This window comes from Schistocerca nitens, chromosome 1 (genome assembly GCF_023898315.1).
Source record: "Schistocerca nitens isolate TAMUIC-IGC-003100 chromosome 1, iqSchNite1.1, whole genome shotgun sequence".
NCBI classification, from domain to species: Eukaryota; Metazoa; Arthropoda; class Insecta; order Orthoptera; family Acrididae; genus Schistocerca; species Schistocerca nitens.
Genome location: NC_064614.1, coordinates 495,166,560 through 495,182,913, shown reverse-complemented (window position 1 = coordinate 495,182,913; position 16,354 = coordinate 495,166,560). Strand labels below are relative to the sequence as shown.

Genomic DNA, 16,354 nt, shown 5'->3' with positions numbered 1-16,354 from the left:
GACGATGATATGAACGATTTCCTTCTCCATCCTAGTCTAATAAAGCCAGTGCCCATCTCTAATGACCTTGTCAGCTATATTAACATTACAGTTTCCTTCGACACATCGACAGCGAACTTTCATCATGTTCGTGTCCAATGAGTATCTGTCTGTCTCACAGCCTGACTTTCAACAGCCACTAGACATACTCTTGTTTAGCCAATAACTTATGTTGAAGCAAGCAAGTATAATGCCCTGGATCAAGATTTTAGCTTTCATCACTACTGAGAATAACACTTTCAGGCTTAGTTTGATACTCGTATTCACTTTCTTCACTACACATTTTAAATAGTCCTTTGGTTCACATTTTATTCACATTGTAAGAAAACGAAAACAACCCATCTTCATTTCTTTACGGTTTCTAAGTACTTAACTAACAATAATAAAAAACCGCCAAATACAGTATACGATAATTACTCACTCTACATGCTATTTGCTGTCGAATATAATGAGATGTTGGCATTTGAACAAATGTTTTCCAGTTTCAATACGTTGTTTTAGCTACATACTTTCCTACATCTCGATTAGTTCGACTGCCCATAATTAACTATATTTTTATCCTGTCCAGAACGCTTTACTGTACAAATTATTCATGATATTGATTTTGCCATACTGACCTAAGTTTTACGCAGTTAACTGTAAGCACTATTCTGCATTTACATGACTTGCATGAACTGTGTTTACCAGTGTACCAAGGTGTAGGATAGTTTACACATGCTGCAGACCTACCCAGATTATAATCAAGAGTTTTGCAGAAGACCATAGGAAAAAAAATGCTGATGACATAAAATATTGTAACTGGTTCACATTTTTAACCTATTTTAACATCTGTATATTATTTTATGCACAGTGGTAACAGAATCATAAACAGGGTTATTAGAGACATAAAAATTGTCTAAGAAGACAGTGAAAAGAATAGTCTAAAACCTGATTTGTGAACGAGCAGCTGACCTTTAAACTCACGGGTTACAGGAACAGACTGAGCTGTGTTGACGTGTTTTTGTCAACTGCAAGATCATAAATGGCACCTTGTTAAACCAAAGTGCCAGTGACACAAAGTTTTTTGTGAATGAAACCATCTAACACCGCTTCATAATTTTTTTACGCCGTTTCGGCTACTGCCATGATGAGCTACCAAAAACCAGGAACTTACAAAACAAGATTCATTCTCAGTATTCAATTTTTAAAACTAACACTGAACCTTGTTTTGCCATCTGATGATGGCAGTAACGAAAACGGCATAATAAAGTAATTTATTGAGCGATCTATACGGCTTTTTCACAAAATTATTCACGATGACTCCGGACTCATAAAGGACAACCATTTTCTTTATTAACAACGCATACTCTTAAAAAAAAATAAAGACTATCAGTTCTTACAGGTGTCCTCGGCATGTACCCAGTGTGCTGCCATTGCAGGATCAGGAATCTCCCACGTGATGTTGCCTGCCAGCAGCTCGTTGTCAGGGTCATCGGTGAAGGAGTACGTGAAATTCATGGAGACCTCAGGCCGCAGCGGCGACAGCGAGAGCTCTGCTCGCATGCAGCGGTAGGCCAGCGCCTCCTCTGAACTGGAGTAGTACTGCACCACAAACCATCGGCCAAGCATCTGTGAACAGGGCACACACACTGTATTTGATGTTGTTTTAATTTTCTCACTTTACTAGAATAGATTACGTCTTTGTTAAACGCTAAAATGGCGTACATAGCACCCTGACAAGAACAAAAACGATAAATCTGCTGAGGAGATGAGCGTCTCTCACTCTCCGATTTTCTGCAGGCATTTATTGGTTTATCATGACGTACATTCAAATAAAATAAAACACTCTGCCTATCGTAAATTCTCTCTTTGTAATTGAAATTTGTGCAAGAAAGTTGTGATTAGTACTGACACTGATAGACGATAGTAAACAAAACAAATCTTAAGTGCTATTCAGCCATTATATACACAGGCATTAGGAAAACAATCATTAAAAGAGGCACTTATTTTTGTTATACTGGCTTCGATGTTTTATTAATGATTGAAAGTCAGTTACTTGGGTTCAAAACCATAAAAGGTGGCATTTTTCTCTTAACTAATGCAAGAGATTACGATGTGTCACCTAATACTTTAAAATGGATAATGATAATATAGTAAGCTAATTGCCAACACAATATACTCTAGATATATGAAAACAAAAAAGAAAACATTATGGGAGAAACCAGAAATGCGCTTGGCGCATTTCATTATTCTGTTACTGAAGAAATGGGAAAAGTTTTTGAAAGTCTCTTAGTTTGCTACTGAGAGTTTTCAAGCATTAGAAGATTCTAAACCAGTCGTAAAATATAAAGATTTCAAAAGTAGCAACAAAAATCTCTTTTGTAACAATAACATACATTTTAATGCTAATAATTTAGCTACTAAACATTAGTTTATTATTTTGGACACCTACTGCTAAAAACGTGAGACACTGTAGTAAGCTGTACATGAAGTTATGCGACCAGAATCACACTGCAGGCAGGATTGAGAGTTCATATTCGGTTGTCATGCCGACTCAAAGACACGAACCTCCTGAAATGCCACTGAATCGATAGGTCAAGCTGCAATACACCTGCAAGGACGAGTTATAGAGAAACAAATTAGCGCCAAGGACAGCTATAAATGTATCTGCACAACTAACCAAAATTAAAGTGCAGCATCGTGTAGTACTGAGTGTAGGACTGTCCCACAATGACTAAGAATCTTTGCCAAATGAAAGTGGAATATAGGCGTTGCAGCTGCCACAACAGCATAGTTTTGATAAATACATTATAAATGAGATATTTGTAAAACCGTAATTTATGATTAAAAATTGTAAAACATTGCAGCTTTATTTCAAAATTTTAGTGCACTGATTTATTTCATCCATTTTCGCGCATAAAATACCTTACAAAAGGACGGAATTATTCTCAGTTGGGTAGATGTTGATGCGCAGACGACATCTAATATGACAACTTTTAAAGAAGGCTAATCATGTAAGTACCCATTAGCATGTTAGACTATGTTTCATCACATTGAAGCATGTGCTCTTTTATCTCAACTATTAGCACGTGGTATATGCACTATACAAGAAATGGAGTACGTGCTATATTCTTACAAAGTAGGAACAGTAGGGTGCTCGGTGGTTGCCTGATTAAAAATGCTTTCGTCATTCTTTATTTGTGATGTATCCTGCAGCTGTTTGCTTGTCATCAACTACGATCAGTCTGTATGCGTTCGATGACAACAATGCTCACACAGCGTTATGTTGGATACATATTTTAGCGACTGTCGACAGTCCGTTGTTTGCAACCATGCTAGGTGGCTAGTTGGTTACGAATTGTCAATAAAAAGGATTACTCTTGAAAACGTAGTTGATATTAATATTATCAAGTATATCACCGCAAACGAAAGATGTCAGTGCTTTTTCTTTGGTACACTCGTATAAAAGATAAGACGAAATCTGCTAAGTGCAATATCCCTGCAATTAGCACTTTTATTTACTTATATTTACGTATACAAGCCGACTTCCGGTGCTTGTTATGTATGTGAATAAAATCACATGTCTCAAATAAACACTACATCTACATTTACGTCTACATCTGAACTGTGTAAATTACTGAAGTGCATGACAGAGGGTACTTCCCATGGTACCAGTAATTGGGGCTTTTCCCGTTCCATTCGCGTATGGAGCGCCGAGAAAATGATTGCTTAAACGCTTTGTGCGATTTGTAATCAGCCTATTTTTCTCTTCACGCTCTGTGGGACTCATAAGTAAAGGACTGCAGCATATTCCTAGTCCTCACCTGAAGTTGGTTCTAGAAACTTTCTAAGAAGGATGCCACGGGACAGTTTGTATTTGTCGTGGAGAGTCTGCCAGCACAGATCTTTCAGCATCTCAATAACACTCGCCTATGGATCAAACAAACTGTGACTTCTTAATATTGTAGTCATCTCCGTTTAGTGAAGTTCAAAATTGTACCTTTCTGAAGATTTAAAGCGATTGTCGATCTTTGCTACACTTTGAAATCTTATTGACATAGACCGAATATTGAAGCCTAGGTCCCAAAGTTTATGTAAAGTTTAAATGAGCTTTTTTTGTACTGATTGTATCAAAACTGTGACTTACTGTGTATTTTTGTACGTTCAGCGCCTTGAAAAACGTATTTTGTGCTATGGCATCAGGGTGTAATCAACATTTGCTGCCTACACCATTTTAACAGTAGTACCCTCGTTCGGAACAGTCCTTCGACCTGCATTTCAGGGTATGTCTGCGTCAAGAAAGGTATATTCTGACGATTTTCGAGCGTTACGTCTGTTGTGCATAACATATTTAGTACCAAATCGGCGTTTGTGATTGGCAGTTACTGTAGCACATTTTATAACAAATATTTCGTGTTACTTTTAGTTGTCCCTTTCAACAAGAATGCACATTGTCTGCATTTATCGTAAATTGTCGCTGGTTTCAAGTTGTCAGCGAATATAACCTCGAAAGGTTTCAGGGAAAAACTTTCAAGTGATTGGAAGCTGCTGCGAATGGATGCGTTGGGAAGGCTCCCGAGCGTCAGGTGCTAGACGTACCTAAGAAAACCCCTCCCGTCGACCCTACCTCCTCTACAGGCAGTACTGGATCTGCCACAAACCATCCATTTCATTGTAAGTTGAGTGTATGTGATAGGACTTGTTGTCCTATGCAGGCGAGACAGGAACCAGGCAGAACTAAGGATACTTCCCCTATCCAACTATTCAACAAGTTCGTGGTGCTGTCTTCCACTGAAGCCGAAACTGAGAAAGCGAGACTTCACATGTTGGGAAAACTGTTGCGTCATTTCGAGGAAGCAAATGCAATAGGGTAATGGCCTATTACCGTCGGCAGTTCAAAAGTACGGCGAATAATGGTTCCCCTTACGGGAAGGTAGGCGATGTAGGCTGCGACTTGCTAGATATGCGCCAACTTTAGGCTCACCCTAAACGGCTCACCACTACAAATCAGAGGTCTTAAGTGGCCCACCAGATACAACTAGTGTCAGTTGTTGTCATAGTGTATATGACAGCGCACGAGACTGCTTAGTCTTTGGCTAGGGATTGATCCTTACCACTGATTCCATGTCCAGTTTTTATATCGCTCTGTTGTTCGGCTTTAGGAAACCAAACGAAGAACACATGTGTTGACATCGTCTCCGGCGGACCACTTGAATTTATGAGGGCAACGGCTGATCGGCTAACTTTAATGCTAATTAACTAGAATGGCGCAAAGTATCGAACTTTTTCTTAACAGTTATTTCTCACCACAACCTGTCCTGTAACACCCTTGCAAGCTTTTCAGACTGCTTCTGACCAGCCTCTATATAGACAGAGAAATGCTGAATGAAACGCGGTTGGCTGTCAAGTGAGCAACGAGTGAAGCCCACAATGACTACCGCAACAGGAAATGGTCGAAAGATCTCTCACAAAACCCGAAGAAATTCTGGTCGTATGTAAAGGATGTCAGTGGTACCAAAGTTAGTGTCCAGATACTCATGGAGGAGACAGGTAACGAAATTGAGTGTAGTAAAGCAGAATCAGAAATGCTGTACTCCACTTTCGGATTTTCCTTTCGTAAGTAATGTCCAGGAGTATTTCCCCAATTCAGTTCTTGCACCATTGCGAATATAAGTGCTATATATATTGATAAACAACTTAAATAGCTAAAGTTTAACAAAGCTCCAGAGCCCGAAGGAATGCCTATGACATTTTATATCGAATTTTTGGCTTAGTTTGTCCCTCTTTTAACCGTAATCTGCAGGAGATGCCTGGAATATGAAACTGTTCCCAGTAGTTTGAAGAAATCACAGGTCACGCTGGTCTACAAGAAGAACGAGAGTAGTGAACCACAACACTACCGTCCAGTATCCTTGAAATCCGTTTTTCTAGTATCTTAGTCCATATTCTGAGCTCAAACGTAGTTATCTACCTCTAACAGAATGACCTCCTCAGCAGTGATCTCGCAAACATCGATCAAGTGAAACTCAACTCGTTTTATCTCACGTGATTTCCTGAAAGACTTGAAACTTGGCAGTCAGGGAGATGAAGTTTTATTGACTTCAGAGAAGCAGTTGACTCAGGGACACAGTTATGATTATTATCGAAAGTAGAATTTGTGACTGGATTTTTGATTTCTTAATAGAAGGGGCGCAGCATATGATACTGGGTGGTGGGCATCGAAAGTTATAGAAGTATATTAATGTGTGCTCCATGGAAGTGTGTTGGGACCGTTGCTGATCATCTTCTAGTTAATGACCATGCAGACAATACTAACACTAACCCCAGACTTTTCGCAGATTATACAATTACCTATAATGAAGTTCTATCTGAAAAAAAACTGCTTAAATATTCAGTTGGATCTTGTTAGGATTTCAGAATGGTGCAGAGATTGACAACTTGTTTTAAGCGTTCAGATGTATAAAAGTACGCGCTTCACAAAACGAAAAAACTTAGTATCCTATCACGACAATATCAACGGGACACAACTGGAATCGGTCAACTCACATATATACCTCAGTATAACAGTTTATAGGGATATGAAATGGAACGATCACTTAGGTTCAGTCGTAGGTAAAGCAGGTGCCAGACATCGCTTCATTGGTAGAATACTAGAAAATTCAATTAGTTTTCAAGGGAGACAGCTTACAAATCGCTTGTGCATCCTGTCTTTGACTATTAGTTAAGTTTGCGGGACCCTTATCAAATAGGGTATTAACAGGATATATTGAACATATATACAGAAAAAGGGAGCACGAATTGGTCAGGTTTGTTAAACTCGTGGGTGAGCGTCAGAGAAATCTTGAAAAATCTGAATTGTTGGCCACTTGAAAATACATACAACGAAAGCCGTTTAGCAAAATTTCAAGAAACAGTACTAAACAGTCATACAAAATGATTACAAAACACTCCGCATCCTAAATATTGATTAAACTTGTGGGATCCCTACCAAAGACAAACACGGGATACTGAAAGAACACAAAGAAGGGCGGCATAAATGGCCACAGATTTGTTTGGCGTACGGGAGTGTGTCATAGAGTATTGAAAAAAGTGAACTGGCAGTCGCTTGAAAATGATGGAAACTAACCCGAGAAAGCAGGCTTACACAGTTTCAAGAAGCAATTGTAAGCGAAGTATATAAGAACATACTACAACTCCCTACGTATCGCCCCCATAGGGATTGGGAGGGCAAGACTAGGCAAATTACAGCGCTCGCAAAGACCTTTAAACAGCGTTTCTTCCCGCGTTTCATGCATGAAGGAAAAGGAACAAGCCTTCATAACTGATACAACGGGAAGTATTCTCTGCCATTTACTTTACAGTGGTTTGCAAAGTATGGATGTCAATGTAGATATAGACGTATTACGATCTATAAGACAAACAGTATTAAATATCCCGCCGAAGTTTTGCAAAGATCTAGACAGAAGTCTATGCCTGCCAAATAGACGCGGAAAGTACAACGTCCATTCACGCTAATGCGATCACCTATCAAAGGCCTGAATAACCACCTTTTACAGTGTGGACAGCTGCGAGAGTGCAACAAGAGAATCACTGGCGTTCTGGAAGGTAACGACAGGTATGTGGAACCATGCCGACTCTATTGCTGTGGTCAGCTGCAATTGTTTTCTCGGTTGAGAATCAAGACACGTGCAGCCCGATTGAATTGGTCCCACCAATCTTTGTTGATCCATTATGGACTGTCGGACGACGGCTGGCATGTATGTCTTGATGCAATAATTTACCAACAGCCGTATGTAATGTAGAAATTTATTTTATGACCTTCTCATGTGCTACCAGTTTCGGAATTACATTGATGCCTTCTTCAGGACCCACACGTCATAGTCGTAAAATCGCTATACACGGAAGGAGCCATATGACTGGATCCGTGAAAAAAATCGCTATGCAACAGCTCTCGGTGGCCAGGTCCCACCAGTTGTCGATTTCGTTTAAATCCGAGGAGTTTGGTGGCCAGAGGAGTACCGTGAAATTATCCTGGTGCTCTTAAAACTACGCACGTACACTCCGAGCTGAGTGACAAGTTGAATTGTCCTGTGGTAGATGCAGGAACCAACTCCATGTACGGTTGGACATGGTCCTCATGGACAGATGCATTCTTTTGTTGATCCATTGTGACTTCCACAACAACGAGATCACCCGGGGAATTCCATGAAAACATTTCCCAAATCATAACGCTCCCTCCTCCATCCTAGGCCCTTCCGTCGATTGTCGCAGGTCTGTACACGCCTATGGCATGTCTGATGGAGCGAAAACGTGATTCATCTGCAAAGGTCACCTGTCGCCACTCAGTGCAGTTGCGGTACTGGCGTGCAAATTCCTGCCTTCCTTCCCGACAAACAGCCGTCAGCATGGGTGCATGAACCAGGACGCTACTGCGCAGGCCCGTGTGTAGCAACGTTCACTGAACGGTCGTTGAGGAGACGCAGTTGGTAGCCCTTTGGTTCATCTGGGCCGGTCAATTGCTCAGTACGTCCATCCGCTGGGTACAATTTGAAACGAGATCGTACGACCAGGCAACACGTCTCCAGTCTATTCGCCCGTACACATCTATGCAGCCAGCGTTCACCCCTGTCATCTATGGCCCGTGGTACACCATAGTTGCTTCGGCGCCGGTTTTAGACAGCGCCATTTTGCCATGCACGCTATACTTCAACCACGGAGGCATGTGATTAGTTTACAAATTTAACCGTTTAGGGTCATGTCCTTTTTGACGTCGGTTAAATCGCTGCGTTTCCGCATTACGACGACGACTGCACTCTTTTCTGCGTTCCATCCGACACGTTTCAAATGCCTTGTACAGCTAGTGCTGCCACGCGTCGTCTGTGAGTCCTTATTGCACGTCGACGACTAACATGGCCGGTGGTCACATTAATGTGACTGGACCATGTATAACAGTGTTTTTAAACCACGTATCGACGTGAACTAAGCGTAAGGAAGACGCCGTAAACAACACAGAACTAGTCAGCTTATCTGCAGCAACACTGGTTGAGAGGAAGCCAGCCTATCTGCAGACCGAGGCGCTGACGTCCTGGAACCGTGCATCGCATCTGGGACAACCTCCCTGCCACTAACAAGCTGTTTCCGCTTCCTCAGACCTCGGAAGGCAGGAGCACCTCTAAACTCCGGAAAAGTATCCGCTGTTCAGATTTCGTAACCGAGCAGAGAGCTTAGAGATACGTAGTGTCGTCGAGCGTTTGCGATCAGAGCCTTCCCGACCAACACCAGAGTTGTTCCTGAACGTACAGAACCTCCAGTGGTTTACCATACATGTCCCACAAACTTTCACTCACATCTGTGTCCCTACTCAACAAACCAATGTTCTGCGCATAATGGAAACCCTTGATAATGCACAACTGGCCATTAAAATTGCTGCACCAAGAAGAAATGCAGATGATAAACTGGCATTCATTGGACAAGTATATTATACTAGAACTGAGATGTGATTACATTTTCACGCAATTTGGTTCCATAGATCCTTAGAAATCAGTACCCGTAATAACGGCCTTGGTACGCCTGCGCATTGAGTCAAACAGAGCTTGGATGGCGCGTACAGGTACAGCTGCCCATGCAGCTTCAACACGATACCACAGTTCATCAAGAGTAGCGACTGGCGTATTGTGACGACCCAGTTGCTCGGCCACTATTGACCAGACGTTTTCAGTTGGTGAGAGATCTGGAGAATTTGCTGGCCAGGGCAGTAGTCGAACATTTTCTCTATCCACAAAGGCCCGTACAGGACGTGCAAAATGCAGTCGTGCATTATCCTGGTGAAATGTAGGGTTTCGCAGGGATCGAATGTAGGGTGGAGCCACGGGTCGTAACACATCTGAAATGTAACGTCCACTGTTCAAAGTGCCGTCAATGCGAAGAGGTGTCCGAGACTTGTAACCAATGGCACCCCATACCATCACGCCGGGTGATACGCCAGTATGGCGATGACGAATACATGCTTCCAATGTGCGTTCACCGCGATGTCGCCAAATACGGGTGTGACCATCATGAAGCTGTAAACAGAACCTGGATTCATCCGAAAAAATGACGTTTTGCCATTCGTGCACCAAGGTTCGGCATTGAGTACACCATCTCAGGCTCTCCTATCTGTGATGCAGCGTCAAGGGTAACCGCAGCCATGGTCTCCGAGCTGATAGTCCATGCTGCCGCAAACGTCGTCGAACTGTTCGTGTAGATGGTTGTTGTCTTGCAAACGTCCCCATCTGTTAACTCAGGGATCGTGACGTGGCTACACGATCCGTTACAGCCATGCGGATAAGACGCCTGTCATCTCGACTGCTAGTGATACAAGGCCGTTGGGATCCAGCACGGCGTTCCGTATTACCCTACTGAACCCACCGATTCCATATTCTGCTAACAGTTATTGGATCTCGCCCAGCGCGAGCAGCAATGTCGCGATACGATAAACCGCAATCGCGACAGGCTACAATCCGAGATTTATCAAAGTCGAAAACGTGATGGTACGCATTTCTCCTCCTTACACGAGGCATCACAACAACGTTTCACCAGGCAACGCCGGTCAACTGCTGTTTGCGTATGAGAAATCGGTTGGAAACTTTCCTCATGTCAGCAGGTCGTAGGTGTCGCCACCGGCGCCAATCTTGTGTGAATGCTCTGAAAAGCTAATCATTTGCATATCACAGCATCTTCTTCCTGTCGGTTACATTTCGCGTCTGTAGCACGTCATCTTTGTGGTGTAGCAATTTTAATGGCCAGTACTGTAACATTATTTGCTTCTTCCCCTCTCCATTTGTTGACATAAAAATACAAACAACGCTTAATATAGTGTGCACCAGGATCTCCTGCTTACAAGGCAGACGCTCTATCCATCTGAGCCACCGAGGACACAGATGAACAGCGCGACTGCAAGGACTTATCCCTTGCACGTCTCCCGTCAGTCCCACATTCCCAACTGTCCACAATCTGCATACGTAATGTTCCTAATAGATATTTGGACATCTGTGTCCTCGGTGGCTCAGATGGATAGAGCGTCTGCCATGTAAGCAGGAGATCCCTGGTTCGAGTCCCGGTCGGGGCACATATTTTCAGCTGTCCCCATCGAGGTGTATCAACAACACCTGTCGGCAGCTGAGGGTTTCAATTAATTATCATTTATTCCAGAGAAGCTGCACGGTCATCAATGGTATCTGTTCTGTCGAGGACAGTTATTATCTTCATACCCACTAGTGATCATTGTAAGGTGACTACACGGACTGTACCTAATAGCATTCTTTCACATGCGCTGCACCTACTCCTAGTCCCTTATTCTCAGCATAACTCGATATTTATTTGTATAACACAGTAGTAACGTTGTTGACAGCATTACGACATGTACTAGCACACAACTAACGAAATTACCAATAGGCTGCTTGCATACGGCAAACAGCAGAGTCGCTGTTCCGTTCTAACTAAGAAAGTTTCCCTACAAAAATTTTCTTTATTCTTCGTGCGCATTAGTTGAGAGAAGAATACAAGAGACGGTAAAGTTACAAGTACGTACACCATTTTCTCCTTGGAGTTTTTTCACAGTAGTAGCGCGAGCATACAGCAAACTGAGTTTTCTGTGTTCATTATGTTTTCCTGGACCATCAATAGTTCTGCGTCATAATGAGAAATTAACTGTGCGTATGGTGGGCCTTCTGAATACTGCATCAATTATTCAACATTTTTGTATGATATTAGATAGCATAAATAGGTGTTTGCAGGGTTTGAACGGTTGCCATTACAGAGAATCTTTTGGAACAGGGTCACCCAGCACTCTCAAGTCTTGCGGTAGTTACATACATCTCATTTTAACACGAGCGGTGTTGTCTGTGAACAAGAGCTACATCCATACCATCTGCGAAAAGGTCAGGAAATAATAGTGGAGGATACCCATGTTGAGTACAAATTGCGCAATGGTTGCATACCCCAGCCACAATTGTAGACTATGGTGCTATTGCATGTTCGTAAGAAACGGCATTGTGAGCAATAACACTCATCTTCGGGCAGACAAATATCTACGTGCGGTGTTCATTAGAAGTAATCAACACAGGTTAAGTGCGGAATGTATGGGACTGGATTATTCATGATCAAATCATTGGATGGCGTTTAATCCTAATCAATCTAATAGGACTGTTCCATGTTATGCTCAAAGACGTTCATCCCCCATCCTGGACGGCGTGTCACATAACGTGGCTACAAAACGACGGAGCTCCAACTCATCCCTTGATACGAATGTGTGGCATCACCTGCACCCATATACTCAGATAGATAAATTGGTTCAAGAGAAATTATTGCACGTTTATGTTGCTACAGTGTGTTTGACACCTGTTGATGAAGCACACAGCAGCAACATGAACATTGTCTTTTGTACAGACTGAGGTTTTAATCTTGTGAATCTGCTTTAGTAATAACGTGTACTGTTTTTCTGTGTGTATTTCTACAACAATGAACGTTCGGATGATGACGAGTATTACAAATATATAAAAGGTGAGCCGAGCGGCCTGAGGAGCGGCAGTCATGGACTGTGCGGCTGGTCCTGGCAGAGGTTCGAGTCCTCCCTCGGGCATGGGTGTGTGTGTTTGTTCTTAGGATAATTTAGGTTAAATAGTGTGTAAGCTTAGGGACTGGTGACCTTAGCATTTAAGTCCTATAAGGTTTCACATACTTTTTTTTAATTATATGTCATCACAAAATGGGATCGTTTAAGTCCCTTTTCACGGCAATACGCCAACTCGCTCGATAGAAAGTAAGTAAATTTAGTTTTTAGCGTCCCGTCGATGACGTGATTATTAGACACAGAACTAGGATTCAACACGAATTGGGAATGAGATCAGCCGAAACCTTTCAAATGTGCCGTCGCCTTAGGAAAACAAAAAAACCTATATCATAACATCAGGATTTCCGTTTAAAACCTGCTTGTTCCAAATGTCTTAAACCCTGCGCCGTCTGTGTTGGTCATAACATTTGCCCAGAGAAAATTAGCGCACTCATTGTATACGCGTCTTGTATAGTGAGTACTCTAAACGTAGGCTAGATGGCTTCTGAAAAATTCTAGGTGGTTCAATAAGTAATGCCGCAGTTTTTTAAGGTATTGCATATTTTGAGAGGTGGTGATGAGGACCAAAACGAGACAGGAATGTCTGGTAAACATGGGCTCGAAAATGCATACCTTAAGAGCTATGAGCACTTGCTCATCTTCGAAACTGTCAAACACATCTCTTCCACTGCAAATGTTTTACTACTGCAAACGAGCAACAGAATGCAGTAAACAAAATATGAGGACAGTCCTCTGTTATTCTCCAAGAATACAGCATGCAGTAAACATCTGTTAGAGTTGTTACTGGAAACCGTGTTCACATTTTAGGTTAAAAAAAATGGTTCAAATGGCTCTGAGCACTATGGGCCTTAACATCTGAGGTCATCAGTCCCCTAGAACTTAGAACTACTTAAACCTACCTAACCTAAGGACATCACACACACATCCATGTCCGAGGCAGGATTCGAACCTGCGACCGTAGCGGTCGCGCGGTTCCAGACTGAAGCGTCTATAACCGCTCGGCCACCAGCGGCCGGCCACATTTTAGGATAAGTGCGGTAGACAGTTCTGTTGGAACGTGAAATGGCAGACATGATGTTTGGCAAGTGGAAGCAAGCGTTGAGTCTATGTCCTGAATGCTGTAAAACATGTAGAAGGTATGCACAGTTATTCAGTCGTCTTTTCCAGCTACCAGCGGAGTCTGGCTCCATAGCTCCAACAAAGGTGAATTGTGGCGGATCTCGCAACGTTCGTACTCCTGTTGTGGTGAAGTGAGCATTGCAACGAGCGGAGGAGAGTCCTGGAACCAGTTTACGTAGACGTCCAGCATCTATCAGGGTTAGTAAACCTCTAGTCTGGGTGATCCTGCATGAACAGTTGCTACATCCATATTATGTACAGCGTGTATAAGTCCTTCGGCCACAGAATCAGCCAGTCAATATACAGTTCTGGCAATGGTTTTGTTACAAAAATGTGGTGAACTGCCACTTTTCACAACAGACGTAGTGTTCACAGACGAGACTGGTTTCACGCGAGATGGGATTGTCAGTTTCCATAACCAACATGTGTGTACTGATTCTAATACACACGCAGTTGAAGAAGCAAGGCATCAGGGCCGTTTTCCAATTAACGTTTTGGCAGATATTATTGGCAACCGCCTAATAGGAACTTACATATTATCAAATAGGTTGATTGGTGCAAGGTATCTTCAATCCCTAGCAAACGACTTGCTTATCCTGCTAGAAGAGATACCAATACAATAACGAGTGGAGATGTTGTTCATGCATGATGGAGCACCAGCCCCTCTTCTCCGAAATGCCAGAGAACGTATTCAGAGACATATAATGGACAATGGACTGATGGAGGAGATCCAGAACGCTGCACAGCCTCTTTGCCTGGTCTTAATCCCTTGGATTTTTGGTTCTTGGAAGACTTGACATCTTTGTGGCAAGCCCCACAAACATTGTACAAACACTACAGGAACGAGTCATAAGTGCCGGCCAACGCATCCGTGAACAAGCTGGAGTTCTTCAGAAAGTGCGTGGTTGCCTAAGACGTCGGACAGAAGCATGCGTTACTGTGAATGGATGCCATATTGAGCACCTCCTTTAGCGATGACTCACAAGTGCAGGTCGTATGTGATACAAAGCAGATTACATAAGAGTCTCAGCTGCTTCATAGTAACAGAATGATGTGTTCTCATTTCTTTATTGAATTTTGTAAGTCGCTCGTAATAGCAAAGAACTTGCTGCAGGAAAGTGAGTTTCACAGTATCGAAGATGAACAAGTGCTCATAGGTTTTAAGGTATGCATTTTAGAGACAATTTTATGAGACATTTTTCTTATTTTGGTCCAAACTATCACCTCTGAAAACATGGAATACTTTTTAGCACTCTTTGTATAGGAAAACGGCCATTTAGGAGCTTGAAATTTAATATTTTTTCTGCACATATGTTAAATTCCGGAGAATTCCCACAGATGGCAGAACCGTAGTGAACCATCCAAAAGGCATCTATGTTAGACACTCTTTACAAGCAACCGAATACTTTTTTGCAGTTACCAACAGGGAACAAATGCTGTTACACAACACTCACGTAAGACCATAGAGCATGATGAAGGCTATGTACAAAAATATTACATGTAAAACAAATGTTGACTGCCATTGTCACCAAATTCTAGCTCTTAAGAATAAATAAATTAGCAGAAAAAAACTGTTTTGTATTGTTTGTTTAATGACACTCGTAGAAAGATGCCAAATTTAAGAGCACGATGTTTACAAAATGCTGTTGGTCGGTTTTTCATTATGGACATCGGAAATTCTTGGCGTATCCGCTGTTTCAATGGGAGCGATCGTCGAGCAGCCCATCTGCAGCCAGTCAAGTATTCGGCCTCCGCTGTTTGCCGCCCGTGAGTGGCCGACCTTACTTCAGGGTAACATGTTTAGCTCTAACATCAACATCGGCGTGCTGCTACAGATCCAGGCTACAGTGTGCGGCCGGTCCCGTACTTCTCCTTGGAATGGGTTCTCTTGTACGTATGCAAATGTGCCAACGGCCAAAACTGATTCTACTTCTCTCTCCGTGCAGAATGCAACATGCATCCCTCTTCTAACTTGCAGACCACTCTGGACACAAGTTCAGATTTTGAGTCGGCCCGTGAAGTGATGATGTGTGACTTGTTAGTGCGCTGCCGACGAAAAGTAGGGACTCAGGTTCGAGTTCCGGTCCGGCTCACGGTTTTGCAATAGAAATGAGATTATTCCTTGGCCTGCCAAAAAAGATGGCATCCATACGAATTATGTTTTTCAGTTAAGTTGGTACGTCATCTTCACATAATGGATTGGGCTTTAAGCCTCCGTTTTCACAAATCGCCTGGCCATCTCTTTTTTATGTCTTCCTTCTTTCTTATTTATCTATTTCAAAGTTAATATTATTTCCTTAACTCATACTTTGTCCTTCCTCCGTACCCGTTTCTATCTTGTGTTGCAGTATTTAATTATTTCTCATGGTTCTACTTCTAGCTCTTGTCACATTGTCCCACTTCTTAGCACATCTGTTACGTTTTATCCATTTCTTGTTCTCCTAAATTCTTTATCTGTACTTTTTTTTTATTAAAATACCTCTTACAGATATCCAGCATTCACTTCTATGAAAAAGTGATGAAAGAGTCATAGTTTTATAAAACGTTACTCCTTGTTTCTAGTCTCATCTCTTTTTTGCGTAATATAGATGGTTTCATATTTATTTC

General features: G+C 42.2%; 1 protein-coding gene across 1 annotated transcript in view; it reads right to left on the bottom strand.

The window, feature by feature from the left end:
* Positions 1–16,354, bottom strand: part of LOC126236132 (apolipoprotein D) — a 124,011-nt gene that overhangs the window by 3,454 nt on the left and 104,203 nt on the right. The window contains exon 2 of the mRNA XM_049945215.1: positions 1,419–1,647. Coding sequence (XP_049801172.1) covers positions 1,419–1,647 — 229 coding nt within the window. The remainder of the gene's footprint in view (positions 1–1,418; positions 1,648–16,354) is intronic.